The 21,284-nt window shown below is 50.5% G+C and overlaps 1 protein-coding gene across 2 annotated transcripts in view; it reads right to left on the reverse strand.

Annotated features, from left to right (window-relative positions):
* Positions 1-1,686: 1,686 nt before the first annotated feature.
* The window catches only part of Cerk (ceramide kinase), a 46,469-nt gene continuing 26,871 nt past the window's right edge, over positions 1,687-21,284 (reverse strand). The window contains exons 4-13 of one of the 2 annotated variants that reach the window (XM_021216530.2): positions 20,026-20,151; positions 17,782-17,845; positions 16,332-16,477; positions 13,446-13,520; positions 11,198-11,350; positions 8,736-8,841; positions 7,986-8,062; positions 7,025-7,230; positions 5,240-5,448; positions 1,687-4,170 (exon numbers count right to left, since the gene is read on the reverse strand). In XM_021216530.2, the coding sequence (XP_021072189.1) occupies positions 4,116-4,170; positions 5,240-5,448; positions 7,025-7,230; positions 7,986-8,062; positions 8,736-8,841; positions 11,198-11,350; positions 13,446-13,520; positions 16,332-16,477; positions 17,782-17,845; positions 20,026-20,151 (1,217 nt within the window). In that variant the 3' untranslated portion in view covers positions 1,687-4,115. The remainder of the gene's footprint in view (positions 4,171-5,239; positions 5,449-7,024; positions 7,231-7,985; positions 8,063-8,735; positions 8,842-11,197; positions 11,351-13,445; positions 13,521-16,331; positions 16,478-17,781; positions 17,846-20,025; positions 20,152-21,284) is intronic. The other variant, XM_029548192.1, reaches the window with a different exon arrangement.

A 21,284-nucleotide genomic window follows, 5' to 3' on the forward strand; every position in this document is an offset into this window, starting at 1 on the left:
GTGAGGGGGAGTCCTGCCCAGGCAGTGCCTTGGGGTTGCAGTGTTGGCCTTGGCTTCGTTGAGCTGTGGTCTCTGCCAGCCCGGGATCCTGAGCAGAAAGGTCTCTGGCAAAGCCGTGACTTTATTCATTCAGATACTGACATTGGGCACGGGGGATAGGAGAAAACCTGGGAGTCAAAACCCAGATGGGCACACTGTTGGTGCCTGGCCCCACCTCTGCCCCAAATGAGCGCCCAGTAAGTTGCCCAAACTTCTTTGGAAAGGGGCTGCAGGACCATAGAATGGGCATTGCACATTCTGTGCGTTCACCCACATATCATCCAGCTTTACTGGCCCATCCTGACATCTATCCACACTTCATACATGTGTACTTCATCCATCCATCTTCTCTCTATCCATAACAAGCATATACCATCCATCCACCCACCCACACACCCATCCACCCATCAATCCATTCATCTACCTACCATCCCATCCCATCCCATCCATCCATCCATCCATCTATCCATAGCACACACTGGTTTTGGTGCTGTGACATAGCATAGTCAGAGTTCCCTAGGAACTTGGCAAATAGAAAACTCTCAGCTCTCCTGAGAGCACACCCCACCATGACATCTGTACTGGATGGTTTTGTGTCAACTTGACACAGGCTGGAGTTATCACAGAGAAAGGAGCTTCAGTTGGGGAAATGCCTCCACAAGATCCAGCTGCAAGGCATTTTCTCAATTAGTAATCAAGTGGGGCGGTCCCCTTGTGGGTGGTGCCATCTCTGGGCTGGTAGTCTTGGGTTTATAAGAGAGCAGGCTGAGCAAGCCAGTAAAAAACATCCCTCCATGGCCTCTGCATCAGCTCCTGCTTCCTGACCTGCTTGAGTTCCAGTCCTGACTTCTTTCAGTGATAAACAGCAATGTGGAAATGTAAGCTGAATAAACCCTTTCCTCCCCAACTGTTTCTTGGTCATGCTGTTTGTGCAGGAATAGAAACCCTGACTAAGACACCATCCTAATCACTCCTCTCTCGCCCGTTCTGAGCCTCTGCAGCTGTCCTTCATGAGCCCGTGGCACAACCTCTCAGCTATATAGTGCCACCATGCCTAGTCCTGTTTGAGGCACTCATCTGGTTCCCTTAGGCCAGGTGGAGTGTCTGATGGCGCAGTGAATGGACCCCAAAATGTGCCGCTGTGGCTGGCTCTACAGAGACACTGTTGTTCATGCTCTGCCCAGCATAGCTGTACTATGCGAACACAGCTGTATCCGTGTGTTTCCTTCAGGCCAATGGCAGAGCCTACTAGCTAAATAATAATGCTATTTGAGACGCACCCCAGGCGACACAGGGAGGGACTGCTCAAATATTAAAATGTCAGCAGAGCAACCCAGGAGGGGGACGGGGCAGGGGCACACAAGTCAGGAAGAACACTGAGTATTTAGGGTGTCATTCAGTTTCCTAGCAAAAATTCATTAAACTGTGTTTTCATCTCTCTCTTTTTTGTTTTGTTTGTTTTTTGGAGACAGGGTTTCTCTGTGTAGCCCTGGCTGTCCTGGAACTATCTCTGTTGACCAGGCTGTCCTCGAACTCAGAAATCCACCTGCCTCTGCCTCCCAAGTGCTGGGATTAAAGGCGTACACCACCACTGCCTGGCTCTTTTTTTTTTCTTTCTTTTTTTTTTTAATCTGCATTGAAAAGAACTTGTAAAGGAGGGTGAGGGGAGGCCATATTCTGCCCAAAGTAACTTTATTATTATTATTTTGTATTCTCAAACATACCAGATCAAATATGCCACTTTCTAATCTTGAAGCCAGCAAGACCAGGAGGCATAATTGGGCCATTCTCGTGTCAGTGCTCCCAGTCAATGCTCCCAGCTCCAGGAAATTGCATTGAGGACTGAAGCATCCTGTGGGAAACCAGCCACTCCCCGTTCCTGCTACTTGTTTCCATAAACAAGAAAGTTACCCCGACTGTTGCCTAATTGGTGTGCACCAGTGGGAGTTAAAACATGGGCCAGACACTAACAGGATCCTAAGTTGCCACTGTCTAACCTTTACCCCTGTTTTTTCCTCCTAAAATACCTAAGATCCGGGAGGTTTGGGGTATTGCATCTAAAAAGCATCATGAAGACTGTCTACTGCTTGGGAATGTCAGGGCCACCCCCTTCCATCCTGCACACCTGTGTCAAGGGCCCTAAATGTCTGACACTTGTGATGTTCCATGATGGCGCCGGGGTTGGAGATTCCGAGCGTGGCTTGCACTAAGCACCGAAAAAGGACCCTCTGTCTGCATCTCTCCTCCAGCACTGGCAGTGGCAGAGGGTGAACCAGGGCGTGGGTATCATGTAGCAAGGTCGGTGAAGACCTGAATCCTTGGAGGACAGTGCAGTTCCTGAGATCCAGGGGCACCCACAGCTGCCTCGGGCCCTGAGCCCCCTCTGGAATGCTGGGGTGGGGGTGGGGCACATTGAGGTGGCCAACCGAGCATCTGCCCTCACGCTGCTCCAGGGGCTGCCTACCAACTCACAGAGCTGCTAGTCTGGCTCCTTTAGGTTCTGCCCATCCAGGGACAGATCTGGATAGACACTGCTAGTTGCATTTACTCTTTCTAGCCTGCCTTCTACTCGACAATCATTAAATAGCACCGCCGCACAATTGCCTTTGAAGTGGTCCCTAAACATAGCCGCCTTTACAGCTGCTCTTTTGTCCGGACGGGACTGAATACGAAACAGAGGATTTTGTGTATGCCTCGAAACAGAAGTCAGTACAAGGGCACCTAGAAAGCCCTGTGGCCTGCAGAACTCTGGAGCGAGTAACGGGACCCGCCCGAGGTGCACACTTTTCTCAGTGCAGAACCTAAAACCTGCTCTTGTAACAGTCTGTGCCCTTCCCCGTTTGCAAGTCAAGTTTAAGCTGTGTGGGCCTGAATTTCGAATAAAACCCTTTGATACACATTTCAGATGCGTCCATCTGGAGACACAGCACTGGTCATAAAGTATGTGGCCGAGAAGTCCCCTGGGTCGGGAATGCCTTCAGAGGAGAACCGGTCATGCACCCAGGGCTTCAGCCAGAGCAGCTAGCGGCCCCCTTGTGGAGACAGAGCAAATAGCCAAGGTGTGATGGACAGGGAGAGAGCTGTGAATAAGTACGTGGGACAGAATCCACGGTGCGGGAAGAATGGATGTGGACCCAGGAGTAGACATAAGGCTTGCACCAGAGTACCTGGGGGGTGACCTGAGATCACCCACCATCCGCTGGTGACAGTCAGGTTGAGGGTGGTATCGAACTCACAGAGTACCCTCTGTGTGTGTCAGTTACTCTCTGTCCCCGCCACACCCTACCTCCCTCAAAACCCAGCTGTAGAAGTGCTTTGATTCCAAATGGAGCCTCCTCTTAGCCAGTGCTTCAGACTGTCCTGGCCAGGGTGTGCAGGCTACCGGGGCTGACAGAATGAAGCTTCCAAGAGGGCGCTTTGCTGGATTATCTCACAGGATGCGGCTGTGATGGCAGCAGATGTGGGGATCCTGAGGATAGGATGTCTTCTCGCAGTAGCATGGCCCTGCTTTGCAGGCGTGGCTGAGCGGAGGACCTCGCTGACTTACAGTCGCGGTGTGCAGCAAGGGTCATGTAGTGACGTCCTGATCATAAATGAAGGTGTATAAAGCGAAGGCGAAGACAACTTATTTACCTTCCGAAACCTGGTCATGGACAACTCCAGAGAAAGTCCCACCAAAGGGGTCAAGGTGACCAGGTTGTTACCCATGGTAGCATTCCTGGGATGTAGTCATATTATAATGTCCCTAAAATTATTGCAGTGTAGCCCACTAAGGGGCCATTTTGAAATATGCACGGTTGGCATGGCTAAAATCTAGGAAGCCAATGCCCCGAACCAGCAGGTGCCATTTGCTGAGAGCAAGTGAGAAGTGACTAGAAAGCGGGCTGAGGGCGCCAGGTAAGGATACAGTACTGTTGACAAAGCTGTCTTTTCTAAAAACCAAGATTTACCTATCAAAAATAAATTTCTAAATTCAAATGGATATATCAACATAACTGGTCTGTCGAATTTTTCTTAAGTAATTTCCACACTCCCCGAGCTCAAGGCTGACGGCTCCCGGGCTTTGAGATTCTTGCTTACGACTCTTCCTCGATTCCCCGAGCAAAGAGGCGCACCAGCTGGCAGTGGACCCTGCGGGGACAAATAGTGGCGTTCAGATTCCACGTGATGGGACACATCACTCACAGCCGACCCCTAGCCCCGGGCCTCCCAGAATCCCCCAGTTCGCCCGAGGTCTCCGAATGTGCTCTACAACCTGCGCTGACAGTCTGTTCTCAAAAGACAGCTTGCCTTATTCTTCTTGTGGGGAGAGACTTTTCCTTGGTCTGTTCTGTTGCTTTCTATCCCAGTACCACATGTTGGGGAACAAATGCCCTCCCCCAACGAGAAAGGCCATGAGAGACTTCCTCTGGCATCTAGCTGCTTGGATGCTGGGCACTTGAGGCTTAGTTAGCAAGTTCCAGGGGCGACCCGTGTTAAAGCTCAGTACCAACCCTGTAAGCTTGGCTAAGAGCGACTCTGAGCTGCCTTTGGGTATCTTGGTGACTAAATGGATGAAGTCACTCAGAGCCAGCCACTTGGCCCCAGGTTCTTGCACATGTCCTTGTGAGCCACCGGAGGCTTCCAAGGCCCCTAAGGCTGTGTGGTGTGGCCTCTATGGGCTCCTCTGAGGCTCGTATGTCCTCGCTCTTTGCCTAACAGAATCATTATGCGCTTCCTGATCCCTCTGACTCCTGCCTGGTGCTCCATGTCCCAACACTGAGCACCTATCACTGAACATAGGCACTTGGGATACGGGGGGGGGGGGGGGGGGGGGATTTAGGGGGTGGGAAAGGCGGGGAGTCCAGGACTTAGAAAGTACCTAGGAAGCCAGTCACTTTTGCTTATTTTAATTATAGAGGGGGACTATGACTGACAGACACCCAGGACAAAATGACAAGGATAGCAAAGAAAGAGAATAGATCAGAGGAACCTCAAAACCCCTGTCAGCAATACATAGCGCCACAAAGTCAGCACCTGGGCCATGCAAAGGTCGGATCACACAGCTTCCACACCTGGCATAAGGACACGGGGAAGCAACACCTTTTGCTTTCTGCCGCAATCCCGTGAGCTCTGGTGTTGTCTGTGAAGCACACCCTTTGGCAGAGACAGCTTTGGTGGACAGATGTCTGGGTGGGTGGCGGGGGTGCGGCCCACTCACCTGACCTCAATGGCGGGGCTGTGCATGACCTCCCCATCACAGTTCCAGGAGCTTCTGGAGGCTGAGCAGGCGCAAGAGGGTCTGTCCTTGCAGATCTTCCCAAACTTCTGCTTCTCTTGTTCCTTCAAGTCATTGTCCTCATCTTCCACGTGCTTCGATGTGAAGTGGAATTTCTTGACTCGATAAACTTCAACAAAAGTGAAGTCGAACTGTCAAGGCAAACATGGTGGGGCGGTGGTGAGTGGACGAGACAAGCCTCTCGCCTCGGCGGCTTCAGCCAGCCAGGACTCATGGTCCTGTGAAGACGCATACAACAGCATCTCCAGGCGGCCAGCTCTCCTCATCTGACAACTTAGAGACCGGATGTGCACTGGAGCTTCACACGACTGCCGATACCTTGGAAACCTCAGGTCTGAGGCTAGGGAAACTCAGGCAACTCAATAACTACTTGTAACTTCAGTTCCAGGGGAATCCAACACTTCTGTTCTCTGTGAGCAATCGCACTAACATGTTGTGGGAAATATTTATTAATTAAAACAAACAAACCAACCAACCAACAAACAAAAAAACCGAACCTGCCAACTCTCCACAGGGCTGAACCAGGCTCCAGACTCCTTTGGGCCCGCCAACTCTCCAGCCACACCATGGGGCCACAGGGCTCCTGCTGGGCCATCTCTCTGGCAGTGGCCCCCAAGTTCCTCTTGCTACTACACAATACCCCATGAACCCATCTCAACACCTAGTTACCCAGTAGAATCAAAACTCTTAAAGCTTAATTAGCCAATCAAATTTAGATACATCAATAATATCACAATTTACAAGATGCCAATACAACAATCATTTCAGAGCCAATTGGTAATGATAAAAGCTTTATTCCACTATTTCTAACCTTGTGAGATCATAGTCACTTGTGGCTGGTAAACACCATGCGGGGTCAAGTCGGCAGCCATCTTCCTTCCTCTCTCCCCTGAGATGCTCTCTGTTTCTGCAACTTTTAGCTCTGCCTTCCCTCTCCCTGTCCAATCACAGGCCTCCTCTGCACTAATGTAATTGGACACGGACACACACACACACACACACACACACTTTTAAAAGTCCTCCATAGATATAAATACTTTAAAGAGGGCTGGAGAGATGGCTCAGCAGTTAAGAGCACTGATTGCTCTTCCAGAGGTCTTGAGTTCAATTCCCAGCAACCACATGGTGGCTTACAACCACCTGCAAATGGGAACCAATGCCCTCTTCTGGTGTGTCTAAAGACAGTGACAGTGTACTCACATACATAAAATAAATAAATAATTCTTTAAAATACATACATACATACATACATACTTTAAAGAATCCTATACTTCATTAGGGATAATTTGTAGAATTCTCTAATTCTAAAAAATTAGTTATTTTTAAGTGTGTGTGTTGGAGGGTGGGGTTTGTCTGCATGTATATCTGTACACCATGTGTATGCCTGGTGCCCGTGGAGGCCAAAAAAAAGGCATTGGGTCCCCTAGAACTGGAGTTATAGAGAATTGAGAGCCATTATGTAGGTGCTGGGAAATTGAACATAGTTCTCCACAAAGGCAACCAATGCTCTTAACTGCTGAGCCATCTGTCTGGGACCAGATTCATATTTTTAAGTGAAAATTCTACATGCAGGAACTGACAAGGACCTTAAGGAGTATGAAATACGCATCTAAAGATTTCCCTTTTTTGGGAGTTAACAGATCCTATGAACCAGTGCGTGGGGAATTGCCCAAATGTGAATGACCTCGGAGCAAGAGTGCGCCTCACCTGGTCCTCCTGGTTCGTGTGCCGGATGAGAAATCTCAGGAAGTTGAACCTGGAACATTTCCGGATAAGGATGAGGTCAGAAGACCCATCTCCCAGATGGGCAAATGGGGACAGGCCCCCAGGGCTCCGAGGACAAGCACAGGACATGTTGGTGGCGTTGATGGCCAGGAACTTCCCACACGTCACTTGCCACTCTTCCACTTCCTCTGCGGAGGACAGCAGGTGAGCGCTAAGGTCAACGTGGCACAGAGGCAGCTGCACCACATGCAAGGGGTGCCGGCTGCTCTCTCTCCTGCCGTGTGCTCTTGGCTTTCATTCTGGCCTGAGTGTATACTATGGAACCGCCCACTCACCTCGGGACCCCAGAAGGTCTTATGGGGAGCAGGTTATTTCTCTTTTGGAGAGAAGGTTAACAAAGGTGAGCAGCCCTATGCAGGGGTCAATCAGACCTACCATTTCTCTTTATATGGCTTATAGGCTAGGAGTGGTTGCCAAGGATTTTGGGTAATCTAAAAAAATTTTTTTTTCAAAGAGCAATAGCTTATAAGAGAATATGACTCAAAATTCCAGTCTCAAGAGTCCATAGACAATGCTTTAGACCCATGACATGTCCACTTATCCACACACTGTAGCTGTCATTCTTGCAGGGAAGGGGTGAGTATAGTGGAAGGCATGCGTTCAGCCAAGCCCAAGCAGGACAGTTGCCAACCCATACTTCACAGCAGCTGGAGCGGCGGCTTTGGCTATGACCTAGCCTTGTGACAGTGATGTAAGGCCTTCCTGCAAATATCAAGGCTCCCTGATATTCATCTCCTGAGCTGTGAAATGACTCGATGCTGACTGGAGCTACCCAGAAAAATTGACAGGGTACAACCAGGAAGAGAGAGAGAGGTTGGGTGGACAGCCAGGAGCGGTCACGTGCCGCGGGGTGCGCGCAAGAACACACTCTCGCAATGATTACCGGCGCTCTCCAGGCCATACAGGGCTTTCTTCTCCTCTTCTTCCAGCTGTTGCTTGCTCTGCCTGCACACGAAGCACCTGAAAGACAGCATGCTCTCCTTGCCTCTAGTACATGCACTGAGTGCCTTTAAACAACCAAGTCCCATCGACACACACACACACACACACACACACACATTTATACTCCTTTTGAACAATAAGAGGCTCGAGTTTCAAAGGCTCCACCAGAAATCGATCTTTAGGGTACCGCTTTCGAACTCTCGAGATTAGACCTAAATCCACACCTATTAATCAGCGGCTTCTTTCTCCGGGGCTTGCAAACACCTCTAGATAGGCTTGGCTGCCTAGCTCAGGATGTACCAATGGTGGGTGAGAGTGCCTTTATTTCGTGGAACAGACACGATGAGCTGATGCTCCAGTCAGTGACTTGGAGCTGAGCCACTGACTTGGAGCAAATTCCTCATCTGGGTGTGGGTGAGACTAGCCTAGTATTGGACCTGCCCCTTGAGTCTGCACCTTGCGGAGAACGTAGCTGCTGTGCACGTCACCAAGATGGAGTCATCAGGTCAGCTCTTCTGGAAGCATCTATGAACTGGGAAGCACTACACAAACCTATGAAGCTCAAGAGTCTTCCCCTCCTTTGCAAAGTCCTTCTGCATCCACTGTCCTCTAACAGGAACAGGCTCCTGTACAGCCCTGCACAGGTCAAGTAATTTACAATGGAAACCTAAGCAGACATGCACCTGCTTACCCAGCCCGGCAGGGTTTATTGTCCCGTGGAGAGCCCACCGTGTGCTGTGCTGGGAGGAAGGACAGTGTCCCTTCATAGTACTGATGAGAGAGAAAGGTCTTCAACCCTGGGGAAAGAGCAGATGAGGAAGAGCATCCATTTGTCACTACCTGGTTATGAGTGTCCTTAGATTCCCACCACCACCACCATTATCCAGAAAGCAGGGGTCTGGAGAGCTGGCTCAGCACATATGAGCTCTGGCTGCCCTTCCATAGGACCCTGGTTCAATTCCCAGCACCTACACAGTGACTCACAACTATCTGTAACTTCAGTTCCAGGGGCTCTGACGCTCTCTCCTGCTCTTCACAGACACTGGGCATATATGTAGTCCTCAGACACACAAAATTAAAAAAAAAAAAAACAAAAACAAAAACAAAAAACAAAAAACAAAATTTAAAGAAAACTGGGAGCTAACCAGTCTGCAGGGGACCCTTGCAGGCCACATTGTTACTATACCAGAAGGGGGTGCAGATCCTGCCCTCACAATGGCCCCAAGTACCATACCACCAAAAAAGACACCGTGAGAGGTGTGGTCAAGGCTTTGGCCACATATTCAGGCTGCCACATATTTGGTAGCAGTGACCTTGAGTGTACTCGACCGGGGGGCAGGGGAGAATGTCCTGTGTCCTGACAGCTCAGAGTCTCCACCACCTCTCTTTGACATGGTCAGCAATGCCCCCTGTCTCCACATGGGGCTTCTGTTGTCTCTGCTTGCACGTTTGCATTATATTCTCTTTCCAGCCCTTAGGTTCCCACCTCTGGCTTCAGTCGGCCAACCCTAGACTGTCTGAGCATCCAGGACAGAAGGCTTCATCTCATGCCTCATTCTCCTTTATAAAACAGCTGCCCATCACAGTGGTCAGTTCCCACCCGCACCCACCCATCACAGCCTAACACCAGCACAAACCAGTATGTGCTAACACGCTCGAGTGGATATGTCAAAACTGTCATGCGGTGGGGACAGAGGCCGGGAGAGCTGCTCTGAGAGGGAGGACGGGGCTTCTCAGATGAGTTCGGGGGGGACCCGGAGGGAAGGCTGTGGACAGCGCGCGCAAGCGGGGAGGGAGGTTCCTCAGGCCTGCCAGGTGGCATCCTGGCAGATGGGGCAGGCACAGTACCTCAATATGGAAAGGATCACAGTTTGCCCAGCACCCAGAGCCCTTCTTTTCAGGATGGCTGTGTATTTGTTGTACCTTTGCCACACAACAGTGTCTAAGCTGCCTAGCACGCTCTGAGTGGCCTTCCCTCCTCTCCCAAGGGAAAGGGTAGGTTCTGGTGCTTGGAGTCATTAAACTTTACACAGTGCTGCCAATGGTGAAGTACAGAGAATAGGGCTCAGACGAGGGAATACATTAAACACAGGAAAGCGATGCATCTGGACCATCAGAACGCCATATACTGCATTTTGAATATTTTTTTCTAAGCTCCTCTCCTTGGCATTTTAAATCTGATGGGGGAGGGAGGAGTACCCACACATGACCTGAAGTCAGCCGGTGGTAACTTTGTGTAGCCCAAAGCTGACCTGCCTTTCTTGTTCCTCCTAGCTTGGTGACTAGGTAAGGGGATGTGACTGTCATTGAGGGCTCTATCTGCATCCGTAGGGCACTGGTGGACACACTGTTTGCAGGTCCACGGCACAGCAGTAGCACTTTGGGAAGGCCCCATGGTCTGGGTTCAACCAAGCCTCCCAGGGACACTGATGTCCGCCTCCACTAAGAGCCACTGAAGGGTGACACCAGGCCTGCGCAAGTCATTTAAGCATACTGCTTCTTGTCTCCACTGTGAAATGGGGCCTGAGCACAACAGGAGGGCAGGGAGGAAGGAGAACACCTGACTAGTCCTCCCCGGCTGTGCCGAGTCCCACCCAAGCAGATGCAGACCTCAGCAGATGGAGACCTCAGAACTCTCCTGTCCTGGTCAGTTGCGCATGCTCACTGGTATGCATGCTCACCATTGCGCATGCTCACCATTGCACATGCTCACCGACGTAGCCTCATGGATGATGGCTGCTACTGTGGAAACTCAGGGAGACAGTGCATTTGTGGACGGGGAAGAAATGACCATAAGCCTGAAGCGCAGATGCTCAAGACTGAACTTCTTCACCGGGAAGCATCCTACATCAGCTGCTATAGGCTCAGGGTGATGACAAAAAATTATCTTTTTCTATGAAACCATCTACCTTGGCACCTTGGGTTAGTACCGATTACTTGACGGACGATAAAAACAAATCATCCAATCCGTACAGCCTCCCTCAGTGTGGTTCTGACACCGTGTTGTAACTCTCCGGGACATCATCTGGGTCACACTAGCCAGATTCAAGGTCACATCCCCACTCTGGAAAGCAAGACTCCGAGCGCCCTGTCAGCATCTGGGAACGCTGTCTTTTGTGGATTGGCTCGATGTCTGGGAACACGGCGGCATACCTGAGAAATCATACCGGACGAGGCCCATCCACCGTTTCTTTTCGCTGTCCTTGATTAAGTCCCCGTAGAAACCGTAGCCCAGCAGAGAGACCGAGTACCGCAGCAGCGTGTTTTGGTAGTGCACAGAGGACACATCTATTGCCAGCGAGTCCCCTGTGGGAGAGGAGAGCTATAAGGGATCCCGTCCCCACTCTGACCTCCTCTGCCCTGCCCCAGACAGCACCCTGCAGTCGCCTGTGGTGTCTGCTTGCTGCAAACAGCAGAAACAGAGCACGCTCAGTGGCAATCGGAGCGACAAAACTCGGATGTGACGGCTCTCTGGCTGTGACATCTGTCACTCCATTGCACACACTAGGGTTGATTCATCTGATCTGGCTTGTTAGGTGGGGGTCCCCTTCCTTCATTTCTTAATCTGTGACTCCTCCATCCCCCCAAGCTATTCACTCTGTCAGAGAGAACGAAATTCCTGGATAAAAGAGGATCATTCTTGGGCCCAGGGTATGGATGTGGTAAAAAAAAAAAAAAAAAAAAAAAAAAAAAAAAAAAAAAAAACCACGAGCTCTCCAGTGACAAAATGTGGCTCATATTTCCAAGCAAGGTTTGAACAGAATGTGCCCGGGGGAGGGGGAGGGGCGTCCATGTTACTAAATGGAAGAAAAGTAGGGTTGAGGTTGAAAACAGGTATATGGTGTTAGCATTCTGTCTAAACTCCAGCCCACAGTTACCTGGCAACAGCCAGGTAGGCCTGACCCACTATAAAAGGGGCTGCTTACCCCCCCCCCCTTGCTTCTCTCTTGCCTTCTTGGGCTCTTCCCTTCCCCATTCCCTTCCCCTTCTCTCCTCACGTTCATGGCTGGCCTGTACATCTCTACTCTCTGCCTTTCCCTGCCTCTACTACCCTCTTAACTCCCCTCCCCATGCCCTGAGAACTCTATTCTATACCTGTGTGGCTGGTCCTTCACGGGGAAGGGAGGCCTCAGCATGGGCCTGCTGAGACACCCTCTTCCCCCACACCTCACCACACAGCCATAGAACATATTCTACCACCCTTTATCCTTTTACAAACACATCACACAACCCTTAAAACACAAAATCTGCCAGCTGTGGAGGCACACACCTGCTCCCAGGACCCTGAGGCTGGAGGATTGTGAATAGGAGGCTCTATAGAAAAGGCTCGTCTCACAAAATAAAAATTACACTTGGCAAACAGGTAGGCGGAATCCAGTGAGTTCGAGACCAGCTTGGTCTACTTAGTAAGTTCTAGGCCAGCTAGGGCTACATGAGACCCTGTCTTAAAAAAGGAAAAAAAAAAAAATAGACAAAGAATAAGGTCCAAGGGTTCATCTTAAAATAGAGCATTTCCATATTTCCATGACTGCAAGTTAAGACGGGACACTGTAAAGAGAGATGGGGTGGGTGGGGACACCAGCCATTTCTCATAAGCCTCAGAGCTACACCTCCTGTGGGTTTTCTCTCTGGTACTGGAAGAGGGGCTGGGTGTGTCCTCCCAGGAGTAACTCACCCTGGGGCCTTGCAGGTGTTTCACAATGGGGATTAGCCCTGGTGGCTGACTTAGGGAAGAGAGCAAGGGAGAGCGTGAGAAAACAGCGCCACAAAGGAGCTGGCAGGGGCCTGGGGCTGGCTGTGGGGCAGTCACTTATATAAACCAGGACTCATGCGGCCTGCAGATCCACAGCTGAGGGATCTCCCAAGACACAGGGCAGCAGCGGGAGAGCTTTGAGGAGCCCCAGGGAGGATCCAGTTCTGATGGTGTAGCAGAAGCCAGAGGTCTCGGAGTCAGACCAATGACTGACTGCAAGGGACACTTACAAGTAAAGCTGTCTGGGTAAAAGGGTACACTGTGTGACACACCGTGACACACCACAGCCTCCACCACGGCAAGATGGTTTTGGTTTTCGTTCTATTTGTTTGTTTGTTTTCTTTTGCAGAGGGCATTGCAAAGGACGGATGAGTGGTATTGGGGTGAACGATGTGAAATTCACAAAGAATCAATAGAAAGTTAAGAGAGACAAAGACAGGGCTTGGGACGGGGAAGTTGGCTCCGTAGTTCAGAGCACTTGTTGCTGCTGAGAAGGACCTGGGGTTCGATTCCCAGCACCCACTTGAAGGCTCACCACCTCCTCAGGCACCCTGCATACACGTGGCACACAGATGTACACACAGGCAAAATGCTCAAACACATAAAATTAAAAGAAATAAAAGGGGAAAACAAAAAGACAGGACTCACCAACAATGATGTGTAAAGCCGACGTCTCTGCGTCGTTTGTGCCCACTGTTGAGTAACACACACAATCTGTGGACCCTGCAAAGAGGACAAGAAAGTCCTTAGCGTGAATGTGACTGTCCAAAACTGTAACTGACACCTTATCCTGTCCTTCTGGGACCCTGAAACAGCTGGAGAATAAGAGTTTACCCACAAGATGAATGTTAAAAAATATTTAAATTGCCCTATGACCAGCCAGGTGGCAGTGGCACAGGTCTTTAATCCCAGCACTTGGGAGGCAGAGGCAGGTGGATCTTTGTGGGTCTGAGGCTAGCCTGGGCTACCGGGCAAGCTTCAGGACAGCCATGGCTATACAGAGACACCTCTTGGAAAGGCCTTATGGGAATGTTGCAGAGCTCCAAAAACGTGACCTGCAGCAGACCCAGACATGGAGTCCAACCTGAACCCTCTTGGAGCTTCTAAGAGATGTCCGTAATGCCAGCAGACACTTCCCTCCCTTCTAAGGCTCTGGGAGGTATGTGGCCCCTGCCCACCTCTATATAGCTGGAAGTACTTCCCCAAAGCCCAGCCTAGACCTTAAGAACAAAGGGGGTCTGCACAGAGCGTCATCATGGGAAAGCATACAAAACAAAGTTAACTATGAAGTGTCTTCGGTTTTTATTATTTTAATAGTATTGATTTATTCACACACACCAGAAGAGGGTGCCTGATCCCATTACAGAAGGTTGGGAGCCACTATGTGGTTGCTGGGACTTGAACTCAGGACCTCTGGAAGAGTAGCCAGTGCACTTAACCTCTGTGCCATCTCTCCTCCCCAGCCTCCCCCCCATCCCTGTGTCTTCATTTTTATTGTCAACTTGTCACAACCTAGACTCACCTGGGAAGAAGGAACCTCAAGGGAATAACCGACTCAGATTGACCTATGGTCATGTCTGCGAGTGGTTACCTCAGCTTTACCGCAGTAACAGAGAAGCAAGTAGAACTAGGGGCCAGGGTGACCCACCTTTGCTGGAGCACCATCGGCATCCTTTTTGCTGGATGCACGAGGGAAAGTCTTTGGCAGCCCACATCCATCCATATTGCCCCATCTTGTAGTCCCCATGGTGGCACCAAGCAAGAATCTACTGCCTGTGTGCTGCTCAGCATGAGAGCTGCCACCTGGCTCAAACGGAGCTTGGGTGGAAGTCAGAGCTGAGTCAGCACCAGCCCCACGGGGTTATTCTACCAGCCAGACTCATTTTACGCGTTAATGAAGTAGTGGAGGTCACACAAAGCCACTTGCTGTTCCTCTGTGACGAGGCTGATAAGGCTCCATGGGCTTTCATTTGCCATCCTACCACCATGGCTGAGCGTGACCTTAGCACTGAGGGTCAAGTTCAAAAGCGTGATCTGTGTTCACGGTGACACTTGGCACTTCCTACACACAGGATGTTGGGAGTGCACAGCCTGCCTAACCCACAGGCTAGCAGCCAACTGGAACTCAGTCCTGGTGGCACAGGAAAGACCAGGCTTTGGCCACAGCACCTACTGAGCAGAGGTCAGTTCCCCGAGGAACTATGAATAACAGGGAGTGCTCAGTAAAGTCTGGAGAAGCTGGTGCCACGGAAGTATCACGAGGATAGGGCTCTACATCTTTAGCTGGGAAACCAACCTGTCTTCTCTCGGGGTCTCTCAGCCAGCCTGCTTTCATCAAGGAGGGCTGGGTCTCTAGTGAGCATGCTCACCAAGCCTGTAGATGAAGCTCCTACCTCAAAAACACAGTGACTGTCCCACCAAACCTTTCCCCAAAGCACCCTCACAGACACACCCTGGAGTGTGCTTTCCCAATCTCCTGAGTAATACGGTGGAGGTAAACACCAAGATTAACGCACTGGATTTTCTAAGAACTAGGAGATTTCTCTCCCACCCCCACTCCCCCATTTTTTTGGTTTGGTTTTTATAGACAAGGTTTCTCTGTGTAGCCCTGGCTTTCCTGGAACTCACTCTGTAGACAAGGCTGGCCTTGAACTCAGAGATCCGCCTGCCTCTGCCTCCTGCATGCCAAGATTGATTGCTTATCTAGTGTCCTTACACAGCCCATCTGTATAATCGGGGTCACGCTGGGATCAGCATCTTCCCAGACACATAGTCACATTCTTTCTGCTCACCGTGCATTATCTTGCAGAAAGGAGTGTAGTTATGGAAATTGCTTTTTAAAATAATGTATTTATTTTTACTTTCTGTGCAGTGATGTTCTGCCTGCATGGATGTCTGGGTGAGGGTGCAGGATCCTGGAGTTACAGACAGTTATGAGTTGCCATGGGGTGCTGGGAATTGAACCCAGGTCCCTTGGAAGAGCGGCCAGTGCTCTTAACTGTGAGCCACCTCTCTAGTTCCCTGAGAAATCACTTAAAAACAAAACAACAGGGGCTGGTGAGATGGCTCAGCAGGTAAGAACACCCGACTGCTCTTCCGAAGGTCCTGAGTTCAAATCCCAGCAACCACATGGTGGCTCACAACCATCCGTAACAAGATCTGATGCCCTCTTCTGAAGTGTCTGAAGACAGCTACAGTGTACTTACATATAATAAATAAATAAATCTTTAAAACAACAACAACAACAAAAAAAAAAAAAAAAAAAAAAAAAAAAAAAAAAAGAGGGTTTAATCTGGCCTAGGCAGAACTCACTATATAACCGAGGATGACCTGGAACTTGCTTCTACCTCCCGATTGCAGAATCACAGTTTAAGTGAAGTGTGAACCAGGAACGATTATCCCCTGATTTGAGGCCCTAATCCTGGATGGAAGCTTTACTAATGAAGTGGGGGAGCGGGGTGCGGCGGCGGTGTGACCATCTGACTCCACATGCCCCGTGGCTCCATCGGAGAGGAAGCCGGCTGTGTACCATACCTGCGGGGATGATGCCGATTCTGAGGGTACTGGGCGCCAGCACGGCTCGGGGGTGATTGGGGTCGATGCCCGCGCTCTGCTGAGTCCTCCCAATCACCCCATGCAGCACCTCACTGAACATGCCGTCCCCGCCCACGCACACGATGCTGCAGGAAGAGCACAGGTTTGTTGAGCCTGTTAGTCTTCTACTTGCAGTAGCGAGGGGGGGATGGGGTGGGAGGGTGGGGAGGTGGGGGTGTTGGAGGCAGCTTGCAAGATTGGCCTGCCAGACATTTGGAAACGGTTTCTGGACCCCTCCTTCTCTGTGTGAAGAGGCCCAGCCGTCCTGCCTGATTTACTTTTCCAAATGGGATTCTTCACAGACCCTGGCTTCCCCTGCCAGGGATCAGGCATCTCGGTGGTTTCTAAGCAGAGAGTATACCTGTGCCGGAGCCAGGTCAGCCATCATCAACTGCCTACAGTTTGGGGGGGCTGCACAGCCATGGTTCAGTGGTCAAGAGCACACACTGTTCCTCCAGAGGACCTGGGTTCTATTCCTAGCATCCATGTGGCAGCCTACAACGGTCTAAAACTCCAATTCCAGGAAGTTGATGCCCTCTTCTGCCCACCAGGCTTGCATGTGGTACATGTACTTACATACATGTAAGCAAACCAACACACACACAATATAAACGAACAAACAAACTAACTTGGGCTGGGATGGCTTAGTGGCTAAGCACCTGTCTAGCACACAGCACCCTGGGTTTCATCCCCAACATTGCAAAAGTAGATATTAAAGGTTAAAGGACATTGTGTATTGAGATGCAAGCTTTCCAGGAAGAAATAGCACCCCAGCGTGGTAGCTGCTCAGAGGCCCTCACAGGGCATTCGATCCCATTACAGATGGTTGTGAGCCACCATGTGGTTGTCAGGACTTGAACTCAGGACCTCTGGAAGAGCAGCTGGTGCTGTCAACTTGTCACAACCCAGACTCACCTGGGAAGAAGGAACCTCAACTGAAGAACTGTCTCCATCAGACTGACCTACGGCCATCCATGTCTGTGAGAGGTTGCCTTGACTGATGAGGGAGGAATTAGCGAGTTGGGTGGCCTTGCTGTGCCCAGATAAGAGGGGAAGCCTGCTTCTGTTGTCAACCCCCCCAGCCCCAGGCACAATCTTGGGAACTCAGGAAACTGGAGTCAAGGTGACCAGGTGAGAGCCAGGTCGAATACGTGAGTAAGAAAAGCTAAAGGGAGAGATTGGGTGGTCAGGACAGGGTTTACAGCGTGCTGTCCCGTGCTGGGGATGGTTGGAGAGGGGCATGGAGACGTGTGTACATCGGACAGACGTGTCCTACGACATGGAGGGAAGGCAGAGGACATGCGCACAGTCCAGGGCAGCCCAAGCACTCCCACGGGGACGGTCTCGGATAGTGTTCACTGTGACCTAGAGGGAAGCGAGGGTAACTCACCCGTCATAGCTGTCTGTGTTGATCTCGTACAAAGTCTCCTTGGCTTGGTTGGCGTGCTCAGTAACTGTGGGGGAGATGTTGCAATGGGACCGTTTGTCTTCACATCTTGGAACCCATGTGTAAGCTAAGTGCCAACTGATGCTACTTTATGAGGTCCCAGAAAGCCCCTAGGAAGATTTCTCACAAGAAGTCCCACCCCAGACTTGCCTCACTGCCTTTTTACAAAAGTGTAAGGCGGCCTCCGTGAGAACCGTGAGAACCGGCCATCTCAGGATCCATTCTACCAGGACCTGACATTCTTGGTATTGGCATTCCTTCTAGGCCCCGCCCAGTAGTTACCTGGCCAATAGCCAGGTAGTATAAAGGGGGCTGCTTGTCCCTCCTCACGCTCTTACTTTATCTTCTCTCTCTGACCCCTTCCCCCTCTCCCCTTCCCTCTCCCAGCCTCTCTTCATGTGGCATCCCTGGTTGGCTTTTGCTCCTGCACACACACACACTCTCTCTCTCTCTCTCTCTCTCTCTCTCTCTCTCTCTCTCTCTCTCTCTCTCAACACCACACTTGGCACATATCGAAAACTAATTTCTTTTATTTTTAGTTTATGTGCATGAGTGTCTGCCTGCCCGGATGTATGAGTACCGTGTGCATGCAGTGCCCACTGAGAGGGTCAGTGGGTCCCTGGAGACAAGTGCTACACACAGTTTTGGTGTGGGTCCTGCGGATAGAACCCTGGACCTCTACAAGAGCAGCAAACGCTCTTAGCCACTGAGCCATCTCTCCAGCCCCAACAAATAATTTCATTGACAGCAATTAAGAGTAGCTTGTTGCACTTATTCCTTAATATACAGGTCATTTTATTTGCTTGTTTGTTTGTTTGTTTGTTTTTGGTTTTTCGAGACAGGGTTTCTCTGTATAGCCCTGGCTGTCCTGGAACTCACTTTGTAGACCAGGCTGGCCTCGAACTCAGAAATCCACCTGCCTCTGCTGCTTGTTTGTTTTTAAAATATGTCTACATGTAAGGAGGAGATAAGGTTAGCCCACAGTCTTTGTGCCCAACGTGAAAAGACAAAATTGCTAGTGAAATTTAGTGCTTGCACGATTGACTCTGTGTCTGTGGGTCCCCACATCGCAATCCCTTGTGCTGGAGAACCCTTGGGAAAGGCCCCTTTAGTAAAGCTGCTGTCCACTGTTCCTTTGGAGCCTCACATCTCCTGGTGGGTACATCTGCAGGCTTACCAGTATGCTGTTATCATGCAGTGTGCCAGGGATAGCTAAGTGCCCATCTTGGTGTACCTGACTCTGCTCAGATTTGAGAAGCAGGGGATACTGAGATAACCTCTTCATTTTTAGACTTTTGACTTGTATGGCTATTATTATTAATTATTATTATTGTTGTTGTTGTTGTTATTTTGGATGCAGCATCTTTCTGTGTAACCAGGCTGGCCTCCAACCCTCCAACCCCTGTCCCCCTGCGTCAGCCTCCTGAGTGCTGAGGTCACAGCCCTGCCCGGCTGCTCAGTGTGTCTTACTAACAGGGTCATACCAAGTCCCAGAAGGTCTGCAGGAGCAGTGGACCGTGTCTGTCTCCCCCTCTGAAACCAGCATCCCTCTGATGACAAGAGTGCAATGATGTGGGGTTACAAAAATGACCTATGCTGATGTGACATTCTGAGTCATCCACTACTTGTATCTTTTCCTGCAAGGACTTCCTGTCTAAGAACTCTGTTTTGTTTGTTTGTTTGTTTGTCCTCATTGTTCCTGTGAGTACTTTATAGGCAAAGTACATTGAGTACATTAGGGTTTTTTTTTTCCATTATTGTATTTATTTATTCACTTTATATTCCGATCCCAGCCCTGCTCCCAGTCCCACCCTCCCAAGCCCCTCCCCCCAGTATATTATTTCCTTTGCCTTCTTCCGAGTGTATAAAACACCCCCCCCAACTGGGCTGGAAATGACCATCTCCGGCAGTGGCTCTCAACCTGGGGTCATGACCCCCACTGGTGTCTCCTATCAGAGAGTTACATTATGATTCATAACGGTAACAAAGTTATAGTTATGAAGTAGCAATGAAAGTTCTTCTATGGTTGTGGGGGGGTTCACCCCAACGTGAGGAACTGTATTAAAGAAGTCACAGCATTAGGAAGACTGAGAACCCTGCGCTAGGATAAAGCCTCCTCCAGGGGTGGCATGTGAGTCCCTCTCGAGCTGGCCCCTGCGTGCGTGCCCCGGTGCCCGGCACACTTACTGATGATCTCCGTGGTGATGGAAGCCAAGGTAAAGAGAGGCGCCACTGTTTTTTCGTAGATGCGCTTGCCCTGACCTTTCCCTCCGAAAGGGTTGATGAATACCAGCAAGTGCTTCGGTCTTGAAGCTGCAAAACAACGTCCGCGCACAGCGGGTCAGTCAGGATGCGTGCAATAAATTCCAACTCAGTTAGTGTGCTGCCGCCATCGCCAGCCGGTAAGGAGCTGATAAGTTCTGACAAAGAGTGCCTGCTTCCTCAAAGGAGGAAGGGGACCGTCTGTTGAGGTGAGGGCAGGGCTCTGCACACTCGTGGGGTATCGGGAAGGTCCCTGTCCTGGCCGAGTCTCATGAGATGTGAGTGTGGGCGGCTGTAGCTCTTTCTGCCCATGGGAAGGAAGAGGCTTTTGAGGACAAGAACGGGACGGAAATCGAGAAAGGAGCACAAAGGGAGGAAGACAGGCACAGGCAGGGACAGACGGAGTTGGCTGGATGCACAGTGGGAAGAGAGGTTCCCACAGCACCATAGCCCTGGCTACAGGCTTTCCCTCAGTCCCCAGCAGTGGCTGGGTCTCCTGAGGCACCCCTGTTTTCCTATGGAACTCACATACATCATTTTGGTTGATGTAAGTACATAGCCACATAGGTCTATCGAATCACAGTGACATGAAGGAAGATGCCCAAGGAAACCCTAAGATGAAAGTCTACACCCAAACTTGGACGTGGTGTTCATCGCTGAGCCGTTTAGGTTAGCCAGCAAGGGGCTGCTCCACACCGGTGGGGTTGGGTGAGCGGCTCACAGCTAAGTATGGAGCACTTACCCACGGAGAGGATGAGCTGCTAACCTCTAGTAGCAAGGCACATACTCAGAGGGTGGGCTAGTGGCTAACTGCGGGCGCACACCCAGAGGCAGGGCATCACCAAGTGGACAGGTGTCAAAAGCATTGTAGGATGTATACCACGGGTGTATACAAGACAGCTCATCCTCGTGACTCCATTTGCACTAGGCCCTAGTGGTGAAAAAGGCAACACCAGATGGGAGGGTGCTCCTATGACTAGAGAGAATGGTGCTCCTATGACTAGAGAGAATGGTGTTCCTATGACTAGAGAGAATGGTGTTCCTATGACTAGAGAGAATGGTGCTCCTACGGCTGGAGAGAATGGTGCGCCTATGACTAGAGAGAATGGTGCTCCTACAGCTGGAGAGAATGGTGCTCCTATGACTAGAGAGAATGGTGCTCCTATGACTAGAGAGAATGGTGC

Source organism: Mus pahari, chromosome 17, assembly GCF_900095145.1.
Source record: "Mus pahari chromosome 17, PAHARI_EIJ_v1.1, whole genome shotgun sequence".
NCBI classification, from domain to species: Eukaryota; Metazoa; Chordata; class Mammalia; order Rodentia; family Muridae; genus Mus; species Mus pahari.